Source organism: Petromyzon marinus, chromosome 59 (genome assembly GCF_048934315.1).
Source record: "Petromyzon marinus isolate PM22_M1 ecotype Great Lakes invasive population chromosome 59, UKy_Petmar_22M1.pri1.0, whole genome shotgun sequence".
NCBI lineage: Eukaryota > Metazoa > Chordata > Hyperoartia > Petromyzontiformes > Petromyzontidae > Petromyzon > Petromyzon marinus.
This window is the reverse complement of record NC_133725.1, coordinates 21,222,678-21,237,298: the sequence shown is the minus strand read 5'-3', so window position 1 is coordinate 21,237,298 and position 14,621 is coordinate 21,222,678. Positions and strand designations below refer to the sequence as shown.

Sequence of the window (14,621 nt, the reverse complement as noted above, 5' to 3'; positions counted from 1 at the left end):
CATCCTGGGAGGTAGCTAGGTGCCCCAGGGGTCAGACATGCTGTGCCAGCATGGCTGAGATGCCAGGATTGAATGTGGATTACAGCCGCCCAACCACAGTGATTAAACCGGATTCTCAAGCATAATGGTCTCAGTCTAGTTGCAAATGAGTGCACAAAAAAACCCATCGAATTATATTTTGGTTCCGTAATAAATTTTGCTAAATTCACTGTAGCGAGTGGTCCATGGTTTTATTCCCAATAATGTTGAAAATGAAAAGATAAAAGCAGATCAAACTAAATTTTTGTATCATAGCATCTCCCCACATAATGTGCATGTATTATGTTTTATTGATTAATACATCTGTACGGTGCTGACCAGCATGGGGAAGTATAGTCAAACACATTCCCATGACCGACATGGTGTGAGGAGGCGTTGTGAGTTATTTGTTTTGAATATTGACTCAATTTGAAGATGAACATTTGGGTGCAACGAGTTTCTTCATTATCTTATGATGAAGAACGTTGCCATGTTGTATGCACGCTTACCAATCGTTGATTGATGTATACAATGTATCATGGTTCTATTTTTTGACTTTCTATTATCATTCTAAATATTTTAAACGTGATTGTGGTATGTTCAATAAGACCACAGGTGTTTACCTTGCATATTTTTGAAGTTCTTGATTTGTTTACAATAGAATCTCAATTTCTTATTTTCATCTTGAAAAGCATCCACTGCACGTGTGCGTCCGTCTGCATGCGAGGCGCCTGTATGTGCGTCTCTGTACTCAATGCCCGTGTCTCCGCATTCTTATCTTGTCTCCCTCTGCATGTTCTGCCTTTGGCTATGTACATCTCTCTCCACATGCACTGTCTTTCCATAATGTGTCCAAATTTGTATGACTTGCTTGTGTCTTTGTGTGTATGTCTCTGCATCTGTAATTTATTTTCTTGTGCCTCCTGCCCATGTCTATAGTCTCTTATCTCTCTGTACAACTACATGCTCCGTGTGTCTGTATGTCTGTACCTGTCCTCATCTGCACGCTGCATGTGTCTGTGATGAAGGGATGCCCACCTATGCATGCACGTGCCTGTGACACTGTGCCCTTCTGCCCGTGAGCAGCTAATGGCACACTCGCAGGCCATCAACAGCCTGCAGGTGGAGTTGGAAGCAGTGCGGTGGGGCGAGCGCGAGGAGCAGCTGAGGCGTGAGCACGATGCGACTCTGCATCTGGCATACATAGAGCTGGCCGAATATCGTGCATCACATATGCACGACGATTCAGAGTACGACGCTCACGTTGTGCACATCACGATCCTCCAGAAGGTGAGGCCTCCACTCTCGCAACAGCCACCCCCCTTCTTGCAACAGCAATGTGTCCTGCCCAAGCCCACTTATTTTCTCAATATTTTGGATGAATGCTAAACAATTTATTAATATATTCAAATTACATGTTGTAATTACGTGTAATTTAGATGCTGCCCGTCTCCGCCCGCAGGCGCTGAAGGAGCGTGACGAGCTGCTGCGGCGCTCAGAAGCAGACCTGGTGGCGGCGCGGGAAGAGGCGCGAGAGCGCGGGACTGAAACCGAGCGGCTGGGCACCGAGGCCGCGGAGCTGAGAGCGAACATGCGCGACCTCTTTACCAACCAAGAGGTGCAGCAGACTGAGGTGGACAACCTGCGGCATGAAGTACTGGAGCTGCAGCAACGACTGCAGGAGGCTAACGCTTGCTGCGAGGAGACCGGTGGGTAGGGGCCTGTGCTCCAAAATCTTTCTGAATCCACGGACCCATTGAACACTAATTTTTGTCGAGCACTGTGCACCAATAACTTCTTTTTACGAGTTAAAACGAGTAATTCCTCGTTTTTACTTCATTTCCCACGTGGACCACTTCCGCTGTCTAACATAGGACTGCACTGGGTTTACTAACTGCTCTCTCACTAGGCCCTTCCTGTGCATATATTATTATTCTGGACCCTGTGTTTGCATGCAAGCTGGTGAATAGGTCTGAGGGACCTCAGACCTATTCTGTCTGCTACTACTCCCGCTGCTGGTACTCTTCCTCCTGAGCTGCTGCTCCTTCTCTGTCTGCTGCCACTGGTGGCTGTACTGTCTTCATCGCCATGGTTTTGTGTCCCTTCCGACAGGCAATTCTCTGGAGCAACAGACGGACTTTCTCAAGGCCGAGCTGGGAGTCTCCAGGGCAGAGGAGGCCGCGAGGGCACAGGAGGTGGTGCAGCTGCAGCACACACTTCAGCACACGGATGCTGAGATGGAGTGCATGCACGGCCAGATCGCCGGGCTGCAGCACCAGGTAACCAGAGCCTTATGCGGCAGCCGCCCCACCTCCATGTGTGTGCATGAGGCCTGTCCTCATCGCCTGAGCAGTGCACCATCGCATGTTCGAGAATGTTTTTTTAGGTAAAGTCACGTAGAAATAAGAAATAATAAAATTAATAATAAAAACCAAAGAATAATTCCTGCAGTCACGAAAGCTCCAAATTCAAGTTTCATGTTAGAGAATGGTTTGCAGAAGCATAAATCACATAACTACTTCTGAGAAATATTTAAGTGCCCTCTGGTACCCACCCAATAGGAGGAAATACTTTGATATCTGCCCTGCTATGGAGAGTAATGAGTAATGTTCATCACAAAACAGTCGGATCTTTGGTTTTCAGAGCTGGAACTTCGCTCGATGTAGTGTAAAGCCGACATTGTTTTCATGGGCTTTTCTGTGAAGTCATTGATGATCAGGCTGAGATCATTAACTCACTGCACATGTGAACCTGGCTTAATCACAGGTGGCTGAAACCTGAAGTGGTTATATAAGTAATATGGATGCAGCCAGGAAGGCAGACAGCCAGAATGTTTTTTTCGAATGTAGTATGATAATGCATTTCTATATGGCAAAATGTATAATTGTGACCACAGGATTGGTCCTCCCCTCATGGCTCTTAATTTTGTCTGCAGATATGTGAATGTTGGATGAGGTAATTACACTAGACAAGGCAATTCCTGACTAGGCCTTTAACTAATTCACTACCTCTCATAATTTGTCATGATTCAGAGTTGCGAATGTATTTTCTCACATTTTCATACTTTCAGTTAGAATAAATACAATTTAATTATAAAGTCAGCTGCAGTTTACAGGACTTTTTCTAAAATGTGATTGGCTTGCATTTGTTAGAGAAACAATATAGGCTTGCAGACACACAGCTATATGCACACCACAGAGTTTAAATGACTTAAGTGGTAATTATTTATCTGTTTGCAAGCCGGGCTTAATTACAGCTGGGTCTTTTCCAACCCAGAAAAGATTTCCACATTCTGCACACCATATTCAGTATACTTCCCCAGACATGAATCCAGCATTGTGGAACGTGTGCGTGCCTGTAGCTGAAGGAGTCGGAGGGGCACGTCCAGGCACTTGGGATGGAGAAGGCGCAGCAGCAGGACGCGCATCGGAAAGAGGCCTGCGAGCTGGCGACAGGGCTGGAGGAGGTCCGGCTCACCCTCACCGATGCTTTTAAGCAGTTCGAGCGCAACTCCAAGAAGGTATCGGCTCGCAAGGGCACGCGTGGTGAAGCCGCGATTGGCACTGAAGAGGGGCGCCACGGTGGCGAGATGTTAACTACCTCGCCTGTATGCAGGAGGTTGTGGGTTTGATCCCAACCCCGACACCTGTATATTTGGAGTTTGCATGTTCTCCCTGTGGTCACGTGGATTTTTTCCGGGTCCTCCGGTTCTTCCTCCACATTTAGAAACGTGCGTTTAGATTCTATAGCTGCAATACATTTCCACATGATAAGCCACTTCGTTGAACTTTCATTTGTGGGCAGGTCGCTTCTGAAAAAGAGCTATATAGTTCAGTAGGCCTTAGCTGGTAAAATAAAGATAATTAAAGTTTGAGTTTTAAGACATTTGTGGCAGCGTTCACAAGAGGAGGAGACCCTTGTGCGGCGAAATATTTATGATGATATACAACGTATTAATTTACTGTGATGAGCCTTCTGCACTCTGAACCAAGCTGTCCGAGTTTGATTACCAACCATGGCTAGCATTGGTGGCCAGTGAAATCTGACCCAGTCTTGGGTGTACCACTTCGTGCTGACCAGTGTGATGAAGTATGATCAATTAATTCCCATGACCGGTATGGCTCAGGGAAACTTTCATCCAGCAGTATCACAAAAACACATTCAGCGGTGGACGGATCATGGCTGTTCATGATGATGATGGTGATGATTACGATGGTAAAACGAACGTTGCCTGTATTAAGGCTCAGGAGGACGAGGACACAATCACTCGGCTGAGGGAGGAGCTCAAGGCGAGCAAGGAGGAGCTCGCAGCGAGTGAGGCGGAGCGCGCCAGTGCCCAGCCGGAGCTCTCCACCCCCCAACAGGGACTGTCGGCGCTGCAGGATCAGCTGACCACGTCCCAAGCTGAGAATGAGGACACTCTGCGTCAGGTAATGCTCCCAGCCTCGTTCCCACGGCCGCTGAGAACCCAGGCTCTCCTGGCCCCGGAACGGCCCAGGTCTGACCGTGACACAGCACTTGAGTCGTCAGGCTGTGTAGGGTCTGACCATCTGCTCCCCTCTGCTACGTGCATGTCCATGCCCTCCCTGTCCTGGTTTGGGAAGCGATTTTAATCTGACCTTTTAATGCAGATTTTGGGTTACTTAATCCATATATGTGGGCTTTTATAGGCGGAATCATGGGTTGTGTGCATGATGGTCTGACAAGATTGGGTGCATCCTGGGTGATTTGGTCAAACATGGTGTATGGACATCTGTGAAAAATATTTTCACAGCTCATCAGACTCCTCCAATATGAATAAAGATTCTGGTTCTAAATGTGTCTGTTGTTGCATCTGTATGTTCTACAATAACCGCACACAGTCGTTAAAATGCTTTTCTCTGTCCCTCTGCCTGTGGCCCAAGCAGCTGTTCGAAAGGAGCCAGGAGCTGGGATTCCTGCATGCGGGGATTCTTTGGTATCAGCGTATGCTGGCCGAGCTGCACACAGAGCTGGAGCAGTACCGCGAAAACGCACAGATCGGACGCTCACAGCTGCAGCATTTGGACATGCTGCGCCAGCAGAGCGAGGCGGAGGTGAGTACACTGCATTCGCACGTCGCAGACAAAGACTCCCCGTATAGCCTTAATAGACTGTTGGGGAAAGTACTGTTAGTGAGCAGCACCTATGAAGGCCGGCATGGCACACAAGGGGGTGATTGGCCAGCACCATGCCTCGCTGCCTTTGTCTCTCCAGTGGTGGTGTTTACACATCGCACCAGGTACTCATTTGAGGCTGGGTCGATCTAGGGGACGCCCAGGACCGGTTCACATAATCGTCACTGGTGTTGGCCATGAACGGGAATCGAACTCGGGTCGCCGCTTTCGAAGGCTAATCGCTACACTACTGCTCCCCACACATTCACTTTCATACACATAGACACGTGCGCGTGCATACACACACACTTATAGGCATACACTTGCTCCAAGCGCCATCCTGAATTATTACATGTCGCGGAGGATTGCTCCACTGAACAAAATAGTGACGCGGTTCAATTTTCAAGTGCGAGTTCGCGTTTAAAGTCAATGTTATAAAATATATATTTGATGGAAGCAGGTTCGTAAGTGCAGGTGTTTGTAAGTTGAGGACTGCCTATATATACACTTATTTTTCACACAGATGTGTATATGCGCACTGGGTTACTGAGTATCCTCTGTTTAGGGACTGTACCACATTACAATCCACCATCCCACCTCTAGTAAAAGTACCTACTACTACTAGAACATCTGCTCCCCTCTGCTACGTGCATCTCCATCCGCTCCCTATTTTTGGTTGGGAGGCAATTATAATCGGACATTTTAAAGTAGCTTTTGGGTTAATTAATCCATATATCTGGGCTTTTATAGGTGTTATCTTGGGTTGTATGGATGGTGGTCACCCATCCAAGTACCATAAAAGTTCAACCCTGCTTTTCTTCCAAGATCTTATAATATTGGGTGCATTCCGGGTCATTTGGTCATAGGTGGTGTGGTGTATGGACATCTGTGAAAAAGAGTTTCATAGCTTATCAGATTCCTTCATTTAAAATAAAGATACTGGTTCTGTATGTGTTTGTTGGATTTGTATGTTCTTTAACAACTGCACGCAGTCGTTAAAATGCTTAGCCATGTCCTTCTGCTGCCGTTTGTCCGTGGCCCATGCAGCTCATCGAAAAGAATGAGCACCTGGGATCCCTGCAGGTGGGGATTTTGGGTCCGGCATGGCACAAACGCAGATATATACAGCAATACCATTATTTACGCCCTCCCGTTGTACGTACTTTCACTATTAACGTACTCAAGTCATTGATAGCCAATCGCATGTTATGTACTGTGGTACCTTGCCATAGCGTACTTGAGATTTACGAACTTTACTATAAAGACCCAAATAGTTTACGCTGGATGGCGACAGTAAGGCACCAGATGACGCCCAAGCGTTTGCATCTCTGACTACAGTAGTCACTTTCATGTGTACATGTGTAGTGACTAACTCAGAGACAGTAAGACTTTTAGGCGCTTCTTTTATTTAACGAGCACCATTGGGATAATACAGACACCCTACGTGGGTACACACTATTACCGTTGCTTGCCTATACAAAACACTAACCATCTAACACTGACAGCACTGAACGGAGACAGCGAACACCTATCTAGCAGCGTAATATCGAGTGAAGACGGCAGCGACGATGGCGACAAGACGACAGCGACGAGACGACAACGACGATGACGAGATGGTGACGACGACTATCTTATATATACGAACAGCACGACGAGGATCCCACTTCCAGCAACAGCCACAAGGTCCCTCACAGGGGCCCTTCTTATACTCTCAGCGTGGCCTCGCTCCGCCACGGCCACGCCCCCTCTCTGGAACCTACTAGCGGGTTCCCGATGGCCCCCCCTCTGTGACCTTTCCCCTAGATGTCCCCCTCTCGTGTCTATCGTGGCCTGCTGACGTGGGTACTACCATACACCGCAGTTACCCTTTTTTACCAGCAGCCAGCGCTATGCCACTACACATACTCTATCAATATTTTTTCCCCACATACCGGATTTATGGTGAATATTTTTCAAGTGTAAACTAATTTTACATGATAAACAACTAATAATACACACAGTATAATAGACAAATATATCAATAATATGGCAGTCCTCGATTTACGAACGCATTTAGTTCCTGAGGCCCATTCATAAGTCGGAACGGTTCGTAAGTCGGAATACAATAATGTGCGATATTTAAATTCCCATATTGTCAGTGTTATAAAATGTGTTAAGGTTCAACAAAAGAGTTAAACTCGTAAATAAGAAATCATGTACATTTGCATTAACACTAAAAATATAGTGTATCGTAAGTAATACATAAAATGTAGTAAAAATATATTTTTTTCACTCACCGCTTTTAAATCACAAGCGTGCTCACCGCTACACTTCCGATCCGCACAAAGATCCACCGTGTAGCTGTAATAGGCTGTTGGGGCACGTGCTGTTAGCGATAGCCTATGAAAGCCAGCACGGCATGCGAGGGGTTGTGTGCCAGCACCACACCCAGCTGCATTTGTGTCCCGAGTGGTGATGTTTATAAAGCGCGCTAGGTGCTCATTTGAGGCCGAGTTGACCTACGGGAGGCCCAGGAATGGTTCAGATAATCGTCACTGGTGTTGGCCGTGAGTTGGAATTGAACTTGGGTCGGTGGGTTTGTAGCGCAGCGCGTGAACTGCAACACTACCGCTCCCCACACAATCACTTTCACATATACGCACATGTGCGCGTGCACGAGGCTGACTCATGACATCTTGTGGAGGATCGCAGCACTGAACAAAATAGTTCTGTGGTTCAGTTTGGAAGTGCAAGTTCGCGTTTTAAAGTCAATGGTATCCAAAAATTAATACATTTCATAGAAACAGATTCGGAACTCGGGTATCCGTAAGTCGGGTCTCCGTAAGTATGGTGTTCCTAAGTCGAGGACTGTATGTATACACTTATTTTTCACACTGATGGTTGTACAGAATGGATGCGCACTAGGTTACTGAGCATTCTCTGTTTAAGGACTGTACCACGTTACGATCCACCATCCCACCTCTAGTAGAAGTACCTACGACTACTAGACCATCTGCTCCCCTCTGCTACATGCATCTCCATCCCCTCACTCTTTTTGGTTGGGAAGCGATCTTAATCTATTATTTTAATCCAGATTTTGAGTTAATTAATTCCTAAAAAATGTTTAACATAAAACTTTCGTGACTGTAGGAATTCATATTCTTGATTCTTTCGGTAAAGTCACGTACTTTTTTTAATAATATAAAAAAACCCACGACGTTTCGATTGCAACACAAGCGGTCTTCATCATGCTTTTATAGGTGTTATCTTGGTTTGTATTGATGGTGGTTGCCCATCCAAGCATTTGAAGTTCAACCATGCTTTTCTTCCAAGATCTGAGATGATTGGATGCATTTCGGTTTATTTGGTCAAAGGTGGTCTATGGACATCTGTGTAAAAGAGCTTCGTAGGTCATTACATTACTCAATTATAAATAAAGATCCTGGTTGTGTGTGTTATTATACCTGTATGTTCTGCAATAACTTCACACAGTCGTTAAAATGCTTTCCTGTGTCCCTCTGCCGCCATTTGCCCGTGGCCCACGCAGCTCATTGACAGGAATTGGAAACTGGAATCTCTGCAGGCAGAGATTCAGTGGTATCAACGTGTAGTGGCGGAGCTGCACGCTGAGCTGGCGCCCTACCGCGACAACGAGCAGAGTGCACACTCGGAGCAGCAGCATCTGCAGAGCGAGGTGGAGGTGAGTGCACAGCACTCGCGCATCGCACACACACACACACGTATATAATTTGCGTTTAACGTAAATAATAGATTCATGCACACACGATTCAGTGTATTATGATAATGATGAGCTGGTCTAACCATCACGTTAAGCCGTCATGGTCCCCGTTTACAAATACAGACAATTTCATTATTGCTGGACACAGTGATAACGATGAGAATGATTTAGCACCTTTCTGTACACCGGGGCATCTCAGAGCGCTTTACATCACATCTCATCTCAACACGTGTGAAAGGGCACCCCCAATGACAGATGTCCTGTGGGCACAAGGTGACTCAGCACCTGGTGTGCAATTGGCATTTGTCTGCCAGTAGGGGGTGCTGATTGTTGTGTGTAATCCCAGTTGAGCTGGTAGAAGTACTGAGTTGTGTGTAGTGTCTAATGGGTCAGTATGTCCACAGCTTGTCACGGTTGAGGAGGAAGAGGACATCTCTGGCTGCTCACTGGAGCCCGGCATTCAAGAAGCCTCCCAAGACCTGCCCCCCCAGGCCTCGAACACCCTCTGAGCATCTCACAGCCCCCCACACTTCCAGCACCACCCACCCCCACCAGCACCTCCCCTTCCTTACAAGGCATCGCGTTTTAATAATAAATATTTGTATCTAATACTATCGCCTCGTCTCAATTCTTTTGAGTGTTTGGGACACGCGAGTGGCTCACATTTATAATGCTAAGGGCTGTCTACATCCACAGTGTGGCTGTTGCGGAGCTTCTAGAAACCAAATGTGAGGCAGAGTTCTGTGTCCCTTGGGTAATGCCAGCCCTCCAAGGGGTTTGCACTGAGTTTGAGTTGGGGGCGACAAGCACAAGGTTGTGGAGGTGGTGATGGTGGTGGAAATTTAGGAGGATGGCAAGGAGGAGATGCCCATCAATAAACTAGTTGGCCACGGTGAAGCCAGCAACCATAGTCGTTCCTACGTCCCCTGATGTGAGCGGCAGTGCTGGAGGGCAGTTCCACAGTCTCAGACGGATGTGGATACTCATTACCATAATCGCACAGTTATCTTACCTTGGGCAAAGTATTTCAACCAAGAGATTCAGATAGAAATCATCTGTGTGAATAATGTAATTTCTAAAGCAATAATTACCTTCTATATTATATCCCATATAAATATATAAAATTAAGATGATGCTGAAATTGTGATGTTTGCCTAATATGTGAAACTGCCCTACATGTAGTGCCAAACACTGACGCTCTGAAAAATATTTCTGCAGCAAATCTGTAGCCCTATCCCTAACTCCAAGCCTGAATAGACTATGGAATATATGAAAACTCAATGTCCAATTCACAAATTCGGAGGCATCATCACAGCGATGCACCAACTCTACTTCTTACACAATGATCTGGCTCAACCACCTCAATCCAATATAGTTGTTGCTCTACATAAACGTCGACCATACGAAGAACATGACTCCAACCCCTGTTCGTCCCCTTGTGCTAATTCATTGCTCAAGACAATGCGTTTCCATGTAGTTCTCCCCTCTTCGGGTTTTGAGAGATCCTTCTTCCCATGATGTGTCCCCAGGTTGTGTACGTCACAGATGGCACCTCTTATCCTCGTACATGGACGGTCACGTTGCGTCCCTTGTCTCCTCCCATCACCCATCACTTGCCATCCCCCCCCACCCCAATGTAATCACTCAAAACCAACTGTGATTGACTGCAGCAGTGTTTTTAACAGACACCAGTCGTGTTACGGCTATTGGTGTTGTTATCGTTTATTGTAATAAACGCATTGCCTCCAGGAGAAGTCTCGCTCTACGTTCATACCCACAACACAGGCGCAAAATACATTACAGAAGTTATGTTAAGCAGCAGCAAAGTTTGAGTGATAGCTCATCTGACACTGACTCCTCTCACAACGACCAACTTTCCGAATACTCATTCAGTAGTAAGACTCTTAAATTGACGGAGAAAGCTCTCGTCAGAATCCCCTATTTTGATCCACACAATAGGAACAGAAACATACACTCATATCACAACAGTCGAAGTGGAGGCAATGATCAGAGGTCTGAGGAAGTTGGACGAGAAAACAAGTGCTGAAAAGAAGGTTACATGAATATTCTATACCATGGGTAAAGTCGCTACCATACAAGGTTAGGAATTATTTCAAACAACTCAGCCTAACAGTGATTACGAAGTTTGGAGAATATTCAACACTGAGGGGTTTAATGCTGCCAAATTTATGACCCAGTGCGTAAACGAGGAGTGTATTACGCAGGTGATGTTGATCAATACCACGAAGGTGACAAAATGTTCAAGATTGTTTTTTTAATCCTTGAGTCCAGAGATTACAGAAATTGTGGGTATGGTTTTGGACCCAGAGACGGCCTCCTTACACCACATACAGAATAGGGTTCACACGGCATGGCTATATAGAATTAGGAGCCATAATTCGGACAAAACACAGGGAGAGAGATAATGCACCCCGCCATCTAGAGGGAAGTAAAAATCACGTGAGCAGCTACAGCACCTCACACCAAGCCCCACAACACAGAGTTAGTTAGTTCATAGTTCATTTATTTGGTATAGCCCTGTGAGCCATTCGGCTCTTGAATCGGGTGCAACCGCAACAAACAAAAAACATGAACAAGAAAACATCTTAAAGTGAGTATGTGACTGTGCAAACAGAAAATACAGGAAAAAAATATCAAAATATTCCTGAAATAGCACCGTACACCAACGCTGTGTGCAAAAATCCCAGTGGGATGCAAGTCAAATAACAACAACAACCACAAGACAACTAAGATTAAAGCCATCAGTCTAACTCCGTGCTACAATAAACAAAAACATGGCCAAAACAAAAAAAACTTTTCGAAATCACCAAAATAAAAGCCATAAATCCAATGTAACAGTGATCATAGGGACTGTGACCGAATTTTTAAGAATAAACTACATAAATAAATTATAACACCAAAATCTAGAGCCATATTTTAGGCCACTGAATAGCAGTGGCAGCTAGGGTTGTACAACTCCTCTAGAGCAGTTTTGAGTGAAGATATCATAGGTAGTGATTCAAGTTGCAGTTTATTGGCAATAGCATTCCAGACCCTGGGGGCATCAATAGCAAAGGCCCTTCCTCCAGTTTTTGTACGGCAATAGGGAATGTGAAGCTGGTAAATGAGCGAAGACCTGAGGTCAAATTTGTTCTTTGAAACAGAGAGGAGATCCAGTAGGTAGTCTGCGGAATTTTTTTTCAGAGAGGAGCAAGCACCCACGAACTACCAACATAATTACACGCAGAGATGGCAAGGTAACAATCCAGCGAGAGAGTGGCACACCAATCCGAGGCAACCACAGCGCACAAAGACAGGTAATTATTGGAATTTCAGGGTGTGGAAGCCAAGAGCGGAATCATACCAGCACCCCATGCCACGACAAATTCAAGGTTAAACACAATCTGCCCATTCCCCCTTCGATACCCCCACCCGGCTATACCAGGAGGGAGTAGAGAAACAGAAAAGGAAACAAAAATGGACTCAACTCAGATACAAAATGTGGCACAAACACGTGGTGAATCACCCACATTAATTGAGAATGAGCTGCCAGTGAGAGCACTGCCCACTGAATTACTGAAAAATAGTTTTTCATCCAAAGGCCGATGCCTGCATTCCTCAGGGCGTGTCCCTGTAGCACGTTCCTCTGCCCCATCCATCGTACAATCATGCAAATCCGCGAGACAATGGGCGACTTTTCCAATTACCTGGCGATTAGGTTTTACTCCCCCTCCCTGCGGTTTATCATCTCCTGTCGGATGTAGATCGGAGTGCTGAAATGGGGGAAGGGAAGATTCACAATGGATCGGGAATTATGTTGAAACCCAGCACACCCAAAAGCACAAAAGGGGGGAGGACCCAACGGGGCACGGAATCGAATCGACTCATCGAGTTAAATGTACGGATCAATGAGTGGTGGCCCACTTTATTCCAGTGACCCGGGTGCTGCTGCGGGGTCCACTTTCTGCCCCGCCTCCTTCCCCCCCCTTCTCTCTCCCCCCTACTGCCGAGGCCTATATAACCTCGTGCCACGGCAGATCTCTCGCCTACTTCAGCAGTTTTTTCTTGCTGTGGTTGTCCCACCTGATGGGAGGGACTTGATCACATCAGCCGCGTCACAGGAAGTAAGATGTGGGGATGGCTGTCATTTTTAAAGGGGTCTGAGTAATTGACCATACACAAGGAATCGGTTATAATCGACTTGGTAATCGAATCGTTCCAGCTTTAGTACTCGCGCATATAATACACTAGCTGTACTACCCAGTTTCTCCTGGGACTTGGATCCACCACGCCCGGCCGCCTTTGTCTCCCCAGTGGCGATGTTTACACACCACAGGAGTTACTCGTTTTGAGGCTGAGTCGACGTAGGGGAGGCCCAGGACCGGTTAAAATAATCGTCACTGGTAGTGGCCGTGAGCGGGAATCGAACTCGGGTTGCCGGATTCGTAGCGCAGCGCGCTAACCACTACACGACAATGCGTTACGCTTCCACATGTGCGGGTCACGTGACAGATTTGACGTCACAGCTCACTTGCCGTACAAAAAATAAATGCATTATTGAGCTCCCCCACCCCACACACAAAAAGTGTATTTTCATAACTTTTGCATGGTGTAGAGTCTGGAAAGTACCCACATGGTAAATTTCAAGTGTGTTGCATGTCGGGAAGTACGCTAAACATTTTGAACAGACACATATTTACAACTTTTATATATGGAGATAACACAAAATAATCATTACCACATTTGCGTTCGTTTGAGCATTCAGTGTCTCAAACCGACGCTGGTGAACTGCCAGATATTTGCAGGCAAGGATGCTCTCTGTTAGTTACAGGTCCTAGTTCTATGCAAAACTGTGGAATACTTCACAAAAAGTCATCATGAGCTTTGCAGAGCTGAAAACCATTCTGACGTTTGCTCGTGTTGAACCAATGCTGCTGAAATAAAAATCACGGCCAGAAAGGCCGTAGGCTTTCACGACCAATATTATTCATAATAAACGTTTTTGGGTTAGATCGCATTACTCATAAATGTGTCGTAACCCTCCACTACCCGACACGGCCAATCAGTAAAAAATGTGTCACATTGACAAAAGAGAAATAGATCACTCCTTCAGCCCACCGGTGTGTTGAAGAGTGAATCCACAACATTTACAATTTTTGAGTACGACGTTTCGCTGGTAATTACATCCAGCATCATCGGGCAATTTGCCAGAAAGGTGAAGCCCTCACTTCCTCCCGGTCTTAAAAAACCGGGAGCACCGTCACCATCGCAGCATGACACATGTGTGCCCGTTGAAACGTGCAGCCCTCGATCGCAATAGAACCGATAATAATTATTGTTGGTACAACTTTCTTACTCATGAAAGCTCTGCGAAGTTTCAATATAATAACTGGCTTACATCGTGGATATGAGTAACAAAATTAACACGCAAACGATGATTCCCCTCCTTCACATATCTGTCTTTCCACTTAAAAAATACAAGTATTTGTACACATCCCATTAGCCACACGGCTTTCCTTCTGGGAGTGCACCATTTCAGCAGTATTGGTTGTACATAAACCAAGCTCTGGTCCGTTTTTTATATTCATCAGCACGCTCCAGCTCACTTGAAGCAATGCTGGTGAACTGCCAGCTGTTATAGGTTAGGGCCCGCTCTGTGAGATATGGGTGCTCGAAGGTTGTTGTATATGTAGGTTATGAAAATTTGATGAAAATAATGAAAATTTGATTAAATTTGAAATTTAAATAAT

The 14,621-nt window shown here is 45.9% G+C and overlaps 1 protein-coding gene and 1 long non-coding RNA gene across 2 annotated transcripts; both read left to right on the top strand.

Annotated features, from left to right (window-relative positions):
• The first annotated feature begins 392 nt into the window (after positions 1-392).
• On the top strand, positions 393-3,333 carry LOC142905947 (uncharacterized). The gene is made up of 2 exons (XM_076053173.1): positions 393-1,727; positions 2,131-3,333. The coding sequence occupies exons 1-2, from the start codon at positions 1,397-1,399 to the stop codon at positions 2,406-2,408; spliced, it is 609 nt and encodes a 202-aa protein (XP_075909288.1). The 5' UTR covers positions 393-1,396; the 3' UTR covers positions 2,409-3,333.
• A 5,347-nt stretch (positions 3,334-8,680) lies between these two features.
• LOC142905803 (uncharacterized) lies at positions 8,681-9,480 on the top strand. Its single transcript, XR_012929812.1, has 2 exons — positions 8,681-8,832; positions 9,276-9,480. It is a non-coding gene; the product is annotated as an uncharacterized LOC142905803 (long non-coding RNA).
• Positions 9,481-14,621: the final 5,141 nt, after the last annotated feature.

Bases quoted from the DNA above. Each gene is read 5' to 3' on its own strand.
- LOC142905947 (XM_076053173.1), top strand. From the start codon at position 1,397: ATGAATGCTAAACAATTTATTAATATATTCAAATTACATGTTGTAATT. The intron at 1,728-2,130 runs GTGGGTAGGGGC...CCCTTCCGACAG, and splicing joins CGCTTGCTGCGAGGAGACCG to GCAATTCTCTGGAGCAACAG.